Source organism: Eurosta solidaginis, chromosome 3, assembly GCF_040869045.1.
Source record: "Eurosta solidaginis isolate ZX-2024a chromosome 3, ASM4086904v1, whole genome shotgun sequence".
NCBI classification, from domain to species: Eukaryota; Metazoa; Arthropoda; class Insecta; order Diptera; family Tephritidae; genus Eurosta; species Eurosta solidaginis.
In genome coordinates this window covers 8,595,796-8,611,283 of record NC_090321.1, presented here as the reverse complement: position 1 = coordinate 8,611,283, position 15,488 = coordinate 8,595,796, and the positions used below count along the sequence as shown (strand labels likewise).

At 34.5% G+C, this 15,488-nt stretch overlaps 1 protein-coding gene across 19 annotated transcripts in view; it reads left to right on the top strand.

Moving 5' to 3' along the window:
• Positions 1-14,922, top strand: part of ckn (CRK like proto-oncogene, adaptor protein) — a 134,604-nt gene extending 119,682 nt beyond the window's left edge. For all 19 annotated transcript variants that reach the window (XM_067770633.1, XM_067770629.1, XM_067770626.1 and 16 more), the window contains 5 exons: positions 988-1,188; positions 2,065-2,331; positions 6,308-6,619; positions 6,697-7,035; positions 7,105-14,922. In XM_067770633.1, coding sequence (XP_067626734.1) covers positions 988-1,188; positions 2,065-2,331; positions 6,308-6,619; positions 6,697-7,035; positions 7,105-7,785 — 1,800 coding nt within the window. In that variant the 3' untranslated portion in view covers positions 7,786-14,922. The remainder of the gene's footprint in view (positions 1-987; positions 1,189-2,064; positions 2,332-6,307; positions 6,620-6,696; positions 7,036-7,104) is intronic.
• The last annotated feature ends 566 nt before the right edge of the window (positions 14,923-15,488 follow it).

Below are 15,488 nucleotides of genomic sequence, written 5' to 3'. Positions count from 1 at the left end.
CTTAGTCTATGTCATGATCGACTTGAGTTCAAAACTCCTTTTATTTATGCTGACTTTGCGAAGATACTTATTAGTATCGAGGTTAGAGATATCCCTATTCGATTTCGGGTCTATTAACTTAAACGGCTTTAACGGTTAGGGCCACCTAACATTTAAGGTTTGCATCATTTTTGCCGTCACATCTGTCTTAATGCAAACAAATTTTCTTTACAACATTCTTACAAACTATATAAACTATTCAACATGAATACGTGTGTATGAGTGCATAGCCTTGTTGCTTCCTTTGCTTTAAGGAGCCCAAATCCGCTTTAACTACTTAATCGTTTATGTTACGAGATTTATAATTTTTTAAGAACGAAATTGAGTAAATTTTCTTTAAATAAGTATGTTCATATTCAATTAAAAGATTGTGCACTCAATTTTAAATTGACGGCTGATAATAAACAGCGAATTTTTACAAAACGGTTCCTACTAAATTTTAAATAGAATTGAATTATAATTATCCGCCACCGGATTATGATCAAAACGCATTTTCAGGTACTCCTTTGACAATTTTTGTGCTATTGTAAGAGTTTTTGTCAAGTAAAAAATTACAATTTTTTATACATGGAGTCAAGTAACTATGGTTGTAAGGAACAGGGTGAACTTTTAAAATTTCTTAGCGCCAATCAATACCTTTTTTCATGCGGATACCCTGTCCATGCTTATTTTAGCTGAAAACTCTGTTTAATATGCCTATGACAGACCAAAATTTTAAATCCCATTTTTAATTTAAGCAAGATTTTAACTAAAGAGTATTTTAGTCAGCGACTATGATTACGGGTCAATATGTTTTAATTCATTTGGGTTTATATTTTAAACGTTTTAATTCAAATATATTCTTAATTTATACTTTTTCTGTTTTTATTTTATTTTCTTCATTTTCGCATTTTCTGTTACCGTCTGGCATTTTACTTTAAAATCGTCGCTACCAAATGAAAACTAAAGGATATTCGCAACAAAATTTGGCCCACAGCTGTGCCACTACCAACCACACCAACATATTTGCCAACCACGCGCGTCTCGTGGGACGATTCTAAGATTTATGCTACACCCGGCGTCGATGCCGTATACTTTTGCCCTGGCACCCATCATGAGTGCTGCAATGGTGGCATTAGCCATAACAACAACGATGTGGTACCTATTAAGGTGAGCACACAAATGCAATAATATGAAAGCAGCTGGTTGCCTTGCCAGCCTGCACAAGCGTTGTACACGAGTGGGCGCCACTAAATGGCAAAGTTGTAAAATGTTCTGCTTTAAATTGTGTTTCAATATTTTATTTATTTATAACGTAATTTATTTTTATTTTTTGTTTTTTATATACGGTTACTCACAAAAGTAAGTACACACTTGGTTTATGCTGAAAAAACTCAAATGCAGTGGCCTACAGCTTAGTTCATAATTTTCATCAAAAATATCGCAAATTGCCTAACAGAAACCACATTCAAAAAAATGTCAAAGGTTATTCAAATGTAAGGAGAATTAATCAAAATTTCAAAAATGACCATCAAAATTTTTAAATTTTTTTCAGCAAAAATGCATTTTTGTCCATTCGATGTATGTATGTGGGAAATTGTTCAACACCCTCGTCGAAAAAAATTCTGAAAATTCAGAAAAAATTTTGAGCTATTTCTAACTTGCACATTATTATACTAAAATTTATTGGGCTACAAAATTAGGTATTCAAAAATTTTCTAGAAATTCTGAAAAAAAAAAATTTGAAAATTTTGATGGTAATTGTTTAAATTTTGATTAATTCTCCTTACCTCTGCTGAATAACCTTTGACATTTTTTTGAATGTGGTTTCTGTTAGGGAATTTGCGATATTTTTGATGAAAATTATCAATTAAGCTGTGAGCCACTGCATTTGATTTTTTTTTCAGCATAAACCAAGTGTGTACTTACTTTTGTGAGTAACGTATATTTTGCATAATTTTTTCGCACACCCACAACATGTATGCTTCTATTGCTAATATATTTTATCCTCTCTCATACGCCTACTATCTTAAATATTTGATTCAGGTACGCCAGCCACGCGGTAAAAGCTTGGAATCACTGGAGGATATTCACGATAATAGCACACGCAGCCATTTGACCTTTAGCCATTATACAGCCACTGATTATGGACATTTTGCGCATCCAACTCCTGCAATGCAACAACAACATCATCAACAAGCTCTACAGCATCAGCAGCAACAACAACATCAACAAGCAATGCATCAGACATCATTGATGGGTGGTGCGGGCGGTGTTGTGGGTGCACGTTTGATTGGTAATCCAGCCGCTATGGTGAGTTTAGAAGTTTGATTAGTATTGTAAGCTTTGGTGATGTTTATATAAATAAATAAATGTAAGGCGCGATAACCTCCGAAGAGATCTAAGGCCGAGCTTCTCTTCCAATTTGCGTCGTGCTCCTCTTGATTTTCCCTACAATTTGGCCGGACGGGACCTACATGTTTTATGCCGACTCCGAACGGCATCTGCAAGGCAGATGAGTTTTCACTGAGAGCTTTTCATGGCAGAAATACACCCGGAGCGCTTGCCAAACACTGCCGAGGGACGACCCCGCTTAGAAAAATTTTCTTCTAATTGAAAAACCTTATTTCTAAAATTTTGATGTTGGTTGGCCCGGGTTGTGAACCCAGGGCATACGGTGTGGTAGGCGGAACACGCTACCATCACACCACGGTGTCCGCCATATACTTTATATACTTTGAGTAATTTAAATTGATGCACAGCTTTTTCTCAATTTGAAGCATCAAAACTCTTATCTCAATGAAATGTAATTTTCTATAATTAATAATTTAATTTATGAAAAGCGATAATTTGTTAGTCCTTATATGCCAATTGCAACTTTGTATCATATTTGATGATAAAGTACTTATAAACAGTGGAACAAGTACATAGTACATATAATACGATGATGTTCTGAAGACATAAGAAGACATCCCGTGCCATTTTTGAGTGCGGTGTTTTGACAGGCCTGCATCTTCCTCCAGTGTGTTTCTCTTAAGCTTGGCGACCATATAAGAGACGCGAAACACACAAGCGGCCGGCCAATTGCTTTAAAACTTTCTACGAGCGTTTCTTTGTCTTTTCCCCAAGTGCTGCCGGCCAGCAACCTGGGAATTTTGCTACGGGGCTCTGAGCTTTAAGTACAATTGCGCCTTCATGCTCGCCAAAATGCAGGTCTTGATCGAACGTCACACCCAGTATTTTTGGGTGTAGGACTAGTGATTAGCTAATGATTAGACAATTAACCAAGTCATTAGTTTTGTAGACCTTGGGGTTACGATGGACTCTAAACTCGGCTTTAAATTGCACACAGAAGGTTGCGTGAACAGAGCAGCGTTCGTCAAACGATGGTCTAAAGAATTCTATGATCCCTATATTACTAAAGCTCTCTTTATATCTTTTGGTGCGGCCAATATTAGAATACGCTTCGATAATCTGGAACCCTCGTTACCAGACGCCCTGCAACAAATTAGAGTCGGTTCAAAAGCAATTCCTGATTTTTGCGCTAAAGGACTTACCATGGGACCCTTCAAGGATTCTTCCTCCCTACTCCTGCCGTTTAAAACTTATTCAGCTCCCTACGTTACGGAGTCGTAGGGAGATAGTACGTGTGTTATTTGTAGTAAAACTTATTGGAGGGATGGTGAATAGCCCTATTCTGCTCGGGGAAATTTTATTTAATGTTCCCTTTAGACCATCTAGATATTTTCAACCGCTTCATACAAGCACATGCAGATCGAATTTTGAAATGCATGAACCTCTTCGTTGTCTGTGTACTGAATTCAACAAGCACTGCAAAAACGCAAAAACATTGATACGTGTGACTCACTCTACGTAATAAAAAAAATATCTGCTGACTACCCTAAATACGCAATGATTTGGGTGGGTGGCTTGGAATCACGCCCTTTCCAACCTCCCACACATCGCAGCCCTACTTGTTGTGTGTCAAATATATATCAGCTGCTCGAAATCACGTCCATTCCGACAGCACTAATAATCAATTCCCGTTGCTCGGCATCACAGCCCATCCCGACAACTGATTTAATAATGTATATACATATTTTATAATATAATTTTGTTCAATTTGTATGCTTCTGTAATTTATCTGTAATCCGTACTATATTTAGTCTGATTAATTGTTAAATTTGTAGACTAATAATAATAAATAAATGCTTATTCCCGACTTTGAATATACAACATAATGTCATCGTATGTATGTATACAATATTGAACTGCAAATTATCTGTGTGGTCGGCAAGCATCGGTGCAGTTTACGAACGTAATATCAAAATCAAGAAGAATTAAACCAGGCCTGCTGCAGGATTTATAATCCCCACTTTTGTTTAACTTTTTTTACATATCAATTAGCCTAGTCCTTCCAGTTTTTTGACCTCGCGAAGTTTAGGCACTGTCACCGACCAAATCCTCGACGACCTTATTTACAACGGAACGCGGCAAATGCCGACAATAGTCCAGTCAACTCATTGTTAACTATTATTAAAAGCAAACCAGATTTGCTAATTGTTAGTCCCAATTTCTAACTATTACCTTTACATATTTAAGCCGGATAAACCCGGATAATTCAGGAACGAAGTTTAATTTGCATACGCTTTTGTATTTACTATAGTAAAAACAAAGTATTAAGAAAGATTCTGACATATCTTATAACTTTATATTGTATATTTGTATAGCCGAACGATCTTGGGAACGGCTCAACCTATTTAAATGAAATTTGGCACAGAGATAATGTATCACCTTCTAAGACTTTCTACCTAGGTGTTGCCACTCAAAATGTTTCACAAGGTTGCCACCTATTCGAAATTAAAAAAAAATTGCATCAGATATGCCGATATGGGTATCAAACGAAAGGTATTTAACTCCGCATTATAATAGGGACATTTTTGGTTAGGGTTGCCATTTAGCGTTGCCACCTATTCAAAATTAAAAAAATTGCATGAGATATGCCGATATTGGTATCAAACGAGAGGTGTTTCACTCCGCATTGCAATAGGGACATTTTTGAGCAGGGTTGCCATTTAGGGTTGCCACCTATTCGAAATTAAAAAAAAATTGCATGAGATATGCCGATATGGGTATCAAACGAAAGGTATTTCACTCCGCATTACAATAGGGACATTTTTGCATAGGGTTGCCATTTAGGGTTGCCACCTATACGAAATTAAAAAAATTGCACGAGATGCCGATATGGGTATCAAACGAAAGGTACTTCACTCCGCATTACAATAGGGTTGCCATGTAGGGTTGCTACCTATTCCAAATTTAAAAAAATTCCACGAGATATGCCGATATGGGTATCAAACGAAAGGTACTTCACTCCGCATTACAATAGGGACATTTTTGAGTAGGGTTGCCACCTATACGAAATTAAAAAAAAATTCCATGAGATATACCGATATGGGTATCAAACGAAAGGTATTTCACTCGGGACATTTTTGATTTATTTTATACTAAAAAATAAAAAAAATAAAAAACACACACCTTAGTGTCACTTAATAATAATTTTTATTTTGTAACTTAAATTACAAAAAGTAGTTAATGGGGTAGTTAAAGGAAATATACTCTACTTACTCATATTCTATTAAAGCTTTAAAGGAGAACATTAAAGTTAAAAATAAAATAATAAAAAATAAAACTAACTGAAATCTACAAGTTTTTGGAATGTATTAAAATTGGGGGCCTTTCATAGTGTATAACTAAAAAATTTTTGAAATTAATAATTCGGCGCATGAAGATACGCGAGAAACGTTGCCAGCACAATGAAACGTTGCCGAGCAAAGCTCGGTCGCCCACGTACTATGTCTTAAACCAAGTCAAAATGTTTATAAGGTGTACTACTTCTCGGCTGTATTTTTGACTTTTTAAGGCCCCGGATATTTGGATAACGCAGTTTAATCATTTAGCACTAACATTGTATGCAATGTTTTACCTTACCGGCAACTAAAGTAAAGTGCCGGATAAGATTTTGTTTGTTGGTTATTCGGATGGTTTATGTATCCCGGATAGGTAATACTGGGCGAAACTCATTTGAATGTTAATAATTTCAAGTTTAATCTCACTTATTTTCAACTCAGTGTTGGTTAAAATTTGATAAAGTGCAGATAGCTCTCGTTGTTTTACAACAAATTTAGCCTTTTATTAATTGTCTGGCATTCCGGATATGATCCAGTCAATTTTATTCACGATCGTTTCATCTCTGAATAATGATGTTTATATTATTTTCTTCTTTCAGTCTTGGCGCCGTTCCTATGACGATGGGGATATCACACCCACCAACGATGCCACACGCGAGCTCTTGTATGAGGAGGGTGGCGGCACACTACCACGTCAGCAGCGTGGCATTTTGCAGCGCGCCGTATTGAATAGCATGCCGCCACTGGAGCATCACTATATGAACGCAGCTGCTGCAGCGGAATATGTTTGTCATGCTGGTGGATTAGGTGTTGGTGGTGGCGTTGTGCCAGGCACAACACATGTGGGATCAACTGGTGTTGGCGTTGTTAACGCAACAGGTTGTGTACTAGACAATACCGCTCTAAATACAGTAAGTGGTTGCTTTTTAAATAAACTTTAATAATATGTTTTAAAAAAATTATTTCTTTACATTTTTACCCAAATTAGACATACTTGACGGGCAGTCCAATGAGTAGTAAGAAAATCGCGCCAGAACCACCGCGCCGTCATTGCAGTATACGAAATTCACGTACGTTGAACACAGATAATGTACAACATCAGCAGCAACACCAACAACAAATGGCCTTGCATACCGGTGTCACACCCGGTCTTTACTATAGTAGCGCTGCTGGTGTACATCATGGTGGCATGTATATGACACATGCCCAACAGCAGGCGGCAGCAGCGGCGGCTGCAGCAACAGCCAATCAACCCATTTATGCCAATTATGCAACCATACAACAGACCACAGCGGAAATACACTGTGAGAAATTCCATGACAACAAGGTAAGTCCGGACTGCACACATTTCTGGAACTCTTGAGTAGTAAAATTTGTTTCTCTTATGCCCTCACAGTCAAATTCCAGTATCGACTCCATTGATACCATACCATTTGCCAACGAGAACACTGGCACAATTAAGCAGCGACTACTCAATCGCCAAGATATTGGTGTTGGTGTCGGAATTCAACAACAGCAATTACATTCGAGTACAACTTCACATTTGCATTCCTCCTCATCGTCGTCATCTTCGTCGTCGACCAACACCATAGCTAATATAGCGCACTCATTCCATTCACTTAAGACATCTGCCTCACTGCATGACGCCTCTCTGATACGTAGCGATAGTATTGGAAGTAATACCAGCGGCGGCAGCGCCGGCGCTAGTACTGGTGGTAGCACGAGTTTATTACTTCTACGTTCACCCACACTTCAATATCCACCACCGTCTGATGCAACGAATACTGCCGGCGGTAATGCAACAACAGTAATCACCACCACTGCAGATTTGCATACGCCTAGTAGTGGTGAGGGTGCTGCAGATGCAAAATGTGACAATGCGCCGACAAGAGAAGGCGCGGAGGCAAATGCTGCGTCTACTGGTGCTGTTAATATAGTTGCAATGCCAACATCGGGACAGAAGGTGTCTGTAAATGTCCTCAATGACATTGGCAATATGTTGGCCAATTTAACGGATGAACTGGATGCCATGTTAGAAGAGGAGAAACGCATTGGACTAAATATAGATAGCGAATAAACAAGGAAATATTGAAAAATAGGTCAATCCTTAAGGGAATACGCAAGTACATTCATTGATACCATAAACATATTGTAGACTTGTGGTATACATATACTAAATGTTAGTAAAGACATATAGAAGTTGTTAGTGAGAGGCAAGGGCGCGTAAATGAGCTTCAAGTCAAACGGTGTTATTTTTGCAGTTTTCCGCTTTTGAATAGTACGCGGTGTATGATAAATAGTTACTACATCCGCTCCAAAATGCTCCAATAAAGGGGTTTACCTGTTGCTGTAAAGGGTAAAATACTTTCCTTATATAATGGGAAGTGCTACCGGAGTAACAATCCCGGCCTTTTGGTGCTTGAGTGGTCATAACAGTGGCTTGTAAAAGTTAATTTTTGCGACTGGGAATAGTTTTTGCTATTGGGCTCCATTTCTATGATTTCAAACGTTATTGGATGGGTAATAACTGCAAACGTTACGTAAAATTTGAAATTAAGACAATTTACCCAGTTACAGTTTAAATATTTTTAAGTGCAAAATAATTATATTTTTAATGAGTTTAATAATCTCACTGATCTGCATAAATCTAGGGACCTTTGTTATTATAAGGAGCTTATTGATTTTCTTTATATGTGACCCGGTCTATGAAAAGGTGGCTTATGACTCAAAAAAAAAAAAAAAACAGCTGTTTACACCTTTTCTTAGACCGGGTCATATATTACTAATAAGTTTGAGTGTATATAAAAAAATTATTTTCTTTATGTATTTTGTTTTTAAATTGTCATATGTTAAAAGAACTTGAAATTGTTGATCTTAATAAACCTTGTTTTGAGGTATGGCTATATATCTGTGGTCACAAGTCATAATCGCCTAAGTCGAGATAGGATGATTCGAAAAATTGATTTTTGATAATATTTTATGCTTACTAAATATACTTAAACGATATATATTTTAAAAATGTATAACGGATAACACCGGATAATTTATATAATATCGTCTTCTGAGAGCATTACAACTGCTAACCGGATAAATTATGAGCATGATTTTTTTTAATTTTATAAGGTTTGTAACTGCGAATATTGCAAAAACCCCGTGTACTTATAATCCGCCTAAGAGTTTTTAGTGTTTTGTGACTTTCTAGACAGCTAAACTTTAAAATAAAACTCATTTGACTTGAAGCTCGAGAGCGTACTAGCATAGTTACGATTAACACATTAGTGTCTTCGTTGTTAGTTTCCGTTTAGTGTTTACGTAAAACCTATGATTTTTCTACAGATTAGTTTATAAATAAAAACTAATTCACGTCTTCTAAGATAAGTCAATTTCATTTGGGTATACGTTTTTATTATGAAAAATTTACTTATGTGGCAAGACTTGTATTTTTTTGAAGTGGGTCCGAAGAAGATGCATGTGCTCATAACTGCAATATGTCTGTAATGTACTTAGTGCATGTAAAAAATATGTACGTTTGTTTTTCTTTGGTTAAAAAGTAAAACCTATCAGGCACGTGTTCCAATTTACTTTCGACTGAAATTGCGGTTTGATCCTGTTTAAGTTTGTTAAAACAAGCGATTCCAAGTCAAAGTGAAACGCAGAACAAGCTTATGTATGATGGTATGGTTGTAATAACTAAATGACAATGAGGACATTCCTTTGACGGATACGTTTTCGACATTCTGCTGTACTACATATGGGCGAATCCCAAACCTTTTACTTTTTTGGATACTCGGGTTTTACACACGGGCAAATAACTTAAGGCCAGAAAAAAGTACAAGGACATTAAGTTTGACCTTTTGACTATCCGATCTGATGATTTTAAAAATTAAGAAAGTTGGTAGTAAGTTATTGCAGAACTTCGAAACGTAAAAAACGTAAATTTTTACACTTTTTCAAGCGATACACTTGGTTTTTTTTTTTTTTTTTTTCGATAAAATTTTGAGGCATCGCTGAAACTCTATGAAATTTAAAATGAATGTTGTGTTTGAGACGGATATTCTAAAAGTAGGAGCAAAATTTATGTGCCCCTCCGTTACTCAAAACTATCATCAATCAAAGTAGCGATACTTTTTTTTTTTGTCATTTTCCATATTGACAGTGTTTTGCTTATAGCTTTTTGAGGCAACTGAGTATTGAAATTTGGATTATGCACGATAATAGCCTATCAGGGACTAAAAATACCTAGGGCTTCAAATTCGATGTTTTCTTTCAGTTTTGAAGGTAGAGGCAGAAAAGTGGAAGTGCTTGGCTGCGTACATTTTTTTCAGGAGCATGTTTTTTTGTGGACACAGCTACAATTTTACTTTTATCACTTCATACCCGTTTGTTAATTTTTTCTCTACACCACATTAGTATACCATCAATTGCCTCATGGGGCAAATATACGAAATTTTCGACAAAAATTGGCAATCGCCAAAATGTGTAGAATTTTTTTTAACCAGGTTTTATTTAAAAGTAAATGAAAAGAAACACAAATTTGGTACAAAAAATAAAAAAAAAAATCAATTAACTTTGCTCTGTGTACAATATTAATGTTTTAATAAAGTTCTGTGCTTACATTACTTTTTCATGTAAAAGCTTCAAGATGTGGGAATATCGATAAGACAACTACAATAAGTTAAATGTCTTTAAAATACCTTTTGGTTGATATCCATATTGCAGTTGACGGTTACCCGGTTTCATATTTTTGCCGATATCTCTAAAACCGAGTTTCGGGTATCAACAAAATTTTACCTAAATATACCCCACATAGATTTGTGTATCCTGATAAATTTCAACACAATCGGTTAAGAAGTGTTTAAATAAGTAAAAAAATTTAAGGTTTTCCGGGTTTATATTTTTATCAATATCTCCATCATTTTATCTTATCAATATCGGATCTCGGGTATTAACACTTTTTTACCTAAACATACTTCGTTCACATATCTATATGTTTTTAAAGTTTCAAAAGAATCGGTAGAAAGGTGTTAAAATAAATGTTTTGCAAACTTTGTAGTAAAAAATATTTGGCGGTTATTCGGTTTGATATTTTTACAAAACTCGGTCTCATGTATCAAAAAATTTTACATAACTAACATATGAATATACCTCCATATTTTGTTAAAATTTCGATATAATCGGTACAGAAGTGTTGAAATAAATGTATATTTAACATTACGACCTCACTTTATATATATTTTGCTCGATCTTTTGACTATATCTTTTCGAGGCATTATGTAAGACGAATAACAAAAAGATATTTGCGTGCTACCATGTTTCAAAAAAAAAATAATAATTTTCTCCAAAAAAAACCAAAGTTTGGCGGATTTCCCCATATCTCTTTTCGTATAACAGTCAACGCCCGATAGTCTTTTGCACTCACCCGGATAGTAAATTTTTTGCTCAAGCACGACAAAATAAATTTAAAAGAGTGGAATGGATTAATATTAATATCCGTTCATTAAACGACAGCCTTCGCACTTATCCTGAATAATTGATTTTTCCTGTAGTTCTGCAGGTCTGTCACTCGGCATGAGAATTCTCATACACGTGGTAGTATAGCTGACCCCCGTCTATACACATATGCCATTTTAAAATTGGCATGTCATTGGAGGTGGCGTCCCGCCACACGTAGCAAACTAAAGGCCTTGAGAAATGTCACACCATTGCGCTTATAGCAAGGGACCCCGCCACTCACTGCAGACTTTGGGGTATACTTTTTCTCAACATTGTAAACTTAATGCCTTAAGAATTATCCAATGTTGAGATATGATATTGGGCATGGTAATTAGGCCGTAAGAAAGTGCTTGTCGAATTGGGTATATTTCGGCTGTAGAGCTATTTAAATAATATTAAAAAATAAATGTGTGTTAACGACGAAATCAGTGCAACACAAATGAACAGACATATTTATATGCCTGTTAAGTTAAAAAACAGCAGTTTTTTGAATCCAATAACAAACTCAATATATCCTTGCAGACAAAAAAATAAACAGGAATCTTGTAAAAAATAGAAAAAGGATTCATACATACATACCTACATCTGTATAAGCACATATATTTTTTTCACTAGATCAAATATAGAACTACAACTAAAACAACAAAAAACAGTAATATATTTAGACCTAAATATTATAATATACAATTGTTATAAAAAACTAAAAGTTTAAAAAAGATTTTAATACAAAAAGTATACTTTTGTACTATTTAAATAAATAAACTAAATAATATAATCATTTATATATAAAAATTTAGTATGTAATAAATTAAATTTAAATAAATGTTAACACTATATAGAGGAAATAAATGTAGCATAAGAAAAAGGGTGCATAAATTTAATTTAAACATATGAAAAATAATGAAAAAAATAGCAGAAGATAAACCCACTTAATATCATACAAATACAAAGAATTTCAAACACACAAACAACGCCAACTAAGAAATTATATCATAATTAAGAACAAAAAAAAAAAAAAATACCGTAACATAAAATTCCATTTTTGATAAACTATGTTTAATTCCTTCTATTAGTATAATCTGAAGAATTTCCATTAAAATTTACGAACACAAATTTAATAAATAAAAAAATATTTCTATATATACATACATACATATATATATACTATATAGATAGTACATTGTATATATGCATATGAAAGTTAAAAAGCATACATATACACAAATTACAGCAACACATTTCAAAAATAAAAACGGGCAAAAGTCTTTAACAGAAAATAATGCAACAACAACTAATATACAAAATAATTTAAATTATTATAGGCGATTGATTGTAGAATAAAAAATAATGTTAATAACAGGGACGTGAGCATAAAAAAGCAGCAGCAGCCAGCCAGTTAAGTATTAGCTTAATTTTAAAGGCAACATTTTTTTTTTGTAATTGTAATGTTTTATATAACAAGAATGCAGTGACATTTACGGGGAACGCCTTATAAAAAAATAGTTACATTCCATGTTTATGACATTTTTTAACACGCTTCTATTACCTTCACTTGTATGTATGCAAAGGGGAGCTAGGCCCCATCTAGCGCCAATTATTGAAGACTCGCGGCAGTGGTTAAATAACTCGCTACAAAATGAGTTGTGCTTAATAGCGGAGACACGAACCTCTGTTCTACGGCGCTATCAACAACAAATATCTAAGTGGATTGTAGATACTAAAACGGCACCATATTTGCGTGTTTTTTAGTTTTTTTTTTTTTTACTATATTTATTTTAATTATCTATTTTACATAAATATATTTTAAGAAGTAAACAGCAAAATGTTGAATGCAAAATAACTTTTTTTTGTTAACAAGCTGTTTTTCAAAAAAAAAAAAATTTTTTTTACACGTAGGCATAAGTGTGTTTTGTAATAATGAAGGTAATTATAATTAAAATTATTTGTAACATTTTTAAATGATGAACGGGCAATTTGCACCACAACTTGAAATCAAAATGACTATGTAAGTGTTATTTCCATATAAATAAATTTATATAAAAGTATATATAATAATATATAGCAAAAAAAAAAACACTATAAATTGAAATATGAAACAAGCGGACAACAAAAATATATATATTAGTAAGGGTCGTAGGCTAGTTAGACCTAATTATGTTTGGTGCAAATAAACTCTTTATTTCACCTTCTTGCCCAACGTTTCGCTGAATATTCCAGCATCATCAGGGGCTACACTATTTATTTTTCATAAAAGATAACAAACATTATTGTATATGTATAAACATTCATAACATTTAACATGTAGAACAACCAATTTGACTTACAATAACAATAAACAGTATGAACACTTAAATATTAATCATCCGTACCACCTTGCGTGGTAGTTTTGTCAATACTAAAATTATTACTTAAACATAACATGTATGCAGCGCCTATGCAGTCGTAGCCTTCTTTTTTGTTGATCGTCTTTTCTCTATTTCTCAATATGTGCAAGCTTTCCAATCTGTATCTGGTCAATTCTCTTTTTTCCTTATCAATAATTTTGGTGTTGTTAAAATCAGCTGTATGGCCACTGCTTATTATGTGTTGGGAGAGCGCAGTGCTTGGCTTTTGTTTTTTCACGTCTGCTTTGTGTTCGGCTATTCGTATACCAAGCTCTCGTTTTGTAGTTCCGATATAAATCTTATCACAGTTTTCGTTCTCTTTTCCATTGCATTCTATTTTGTATATCACATTGTTTTGTTGTAGCTTGTCTATTGGATCTTTTGTTCTTGTGTAAATTTTGGATAATGTGTTGTTGGATTTGTAGGCTAAGGTGATGTTTTGTTCTTTTAGTATGTTGTGGTCTATTGTTCTAAGCTTTGGGATATATGTGACGCTGTAATATTTCTTTAGAAAAGCTTAGTACAATAGACCACAACATACTAAAAGAACAAAACATCACCTTAGCCTACAAATCCAACAACACATTATCCAAAATTTACACAAGAACAAAAGATCCAATAGACAAGCTACAACAAAACAATGTGATATACAAAATAGAATGCAATGGAAAAGAGAACGAAAACTGTGATAAGATTTATATCGGAACTACAAAACGAGAGCTTGGTATACGAATAGCCGAACACAAAGCAGACGTGAAAAAACAAAAGCCAAGCACTGCGCTCTCCCAACACATAATAAGCAGTGGCCATACAGCTGATTTTAACAACACCAAAATTATTGATAAGGAAAAAAGAGAATTGACCAGATACAGATTGGAAAGCTTGCACATATTGAGAAATAGAGAAAAGACGATCAACAAAAAAGAAGACTACGACTGCATAGGCGCTGCATACATGTTATGTTTAAGTAATAATTTTAGTATTGACAAAACTACCACGCAAGGTGGTACGGATGATTAATCTTTAAGTGTTCATACTGTTTATTGTTATTGTAAGTCAAATTGGTTGTTCTACATGTTAAATGTTATGAATGTTTATACATATACAATAATGTTTGTTATCTTTTATGAAAAATAAATAGTGTAGCCCCTGATGATGCTGGAATATTCAGCGAAACGTTGGGCAAGAAGGTGAAATAAAGCGTTTATTTGCACCAAACATAATTAGGTCTAACTAGCCTACGACCCTTACTAATATTTAATTAAAACTGACCGCAAAAACAACAAAAAAAAAAAAAAAAAAAAAAAAAAAATATATATAAAATTATAAAAACGTAATTAATGCTACTGCGTTTTTTTTTAAATAAGACAGAATCGAATGTTGTTGTATTAACGATAAGCACGCTCTCCGAAGGCTTTGGGGTGTGTATCGATGTTGATGGTCCTTTGCCGGATATACATAGATCCGGTACTTTCCGGTAACAAAGCACCAATAAGGTATGTACTAGCCCGACCATCTCGGGAACGATTAATGTGACTACATTAAACTTTCGATAACACTCCCCAAGGTCTCCGGGGAGTGTCCTTATGGTTACAACAATAACATCCCCTTGAAAAGGTTGCGCTGCACAACTCCTTGATTCAATCGGGTATTTTAGTCGGCTTGAAATACCAGGCGCGGATATATTCTAAGCGCCCTATATTTAAAAAAAAAATAAAATAAAAGGTATCACTAAGGCGCCGGACTAAAATTTACTTAGGATATAATCTGCTAAAAAATAATCGGTTTCGGGTTTTAGATATGGACAAACTAATCATAGTTTTATTCAGCCCAATTCTAAACGAAAATTCCGTGCGAGTTTTTTCCCTTCTCCCATTCCTCGTATCCTAAATAAAAATTCCTT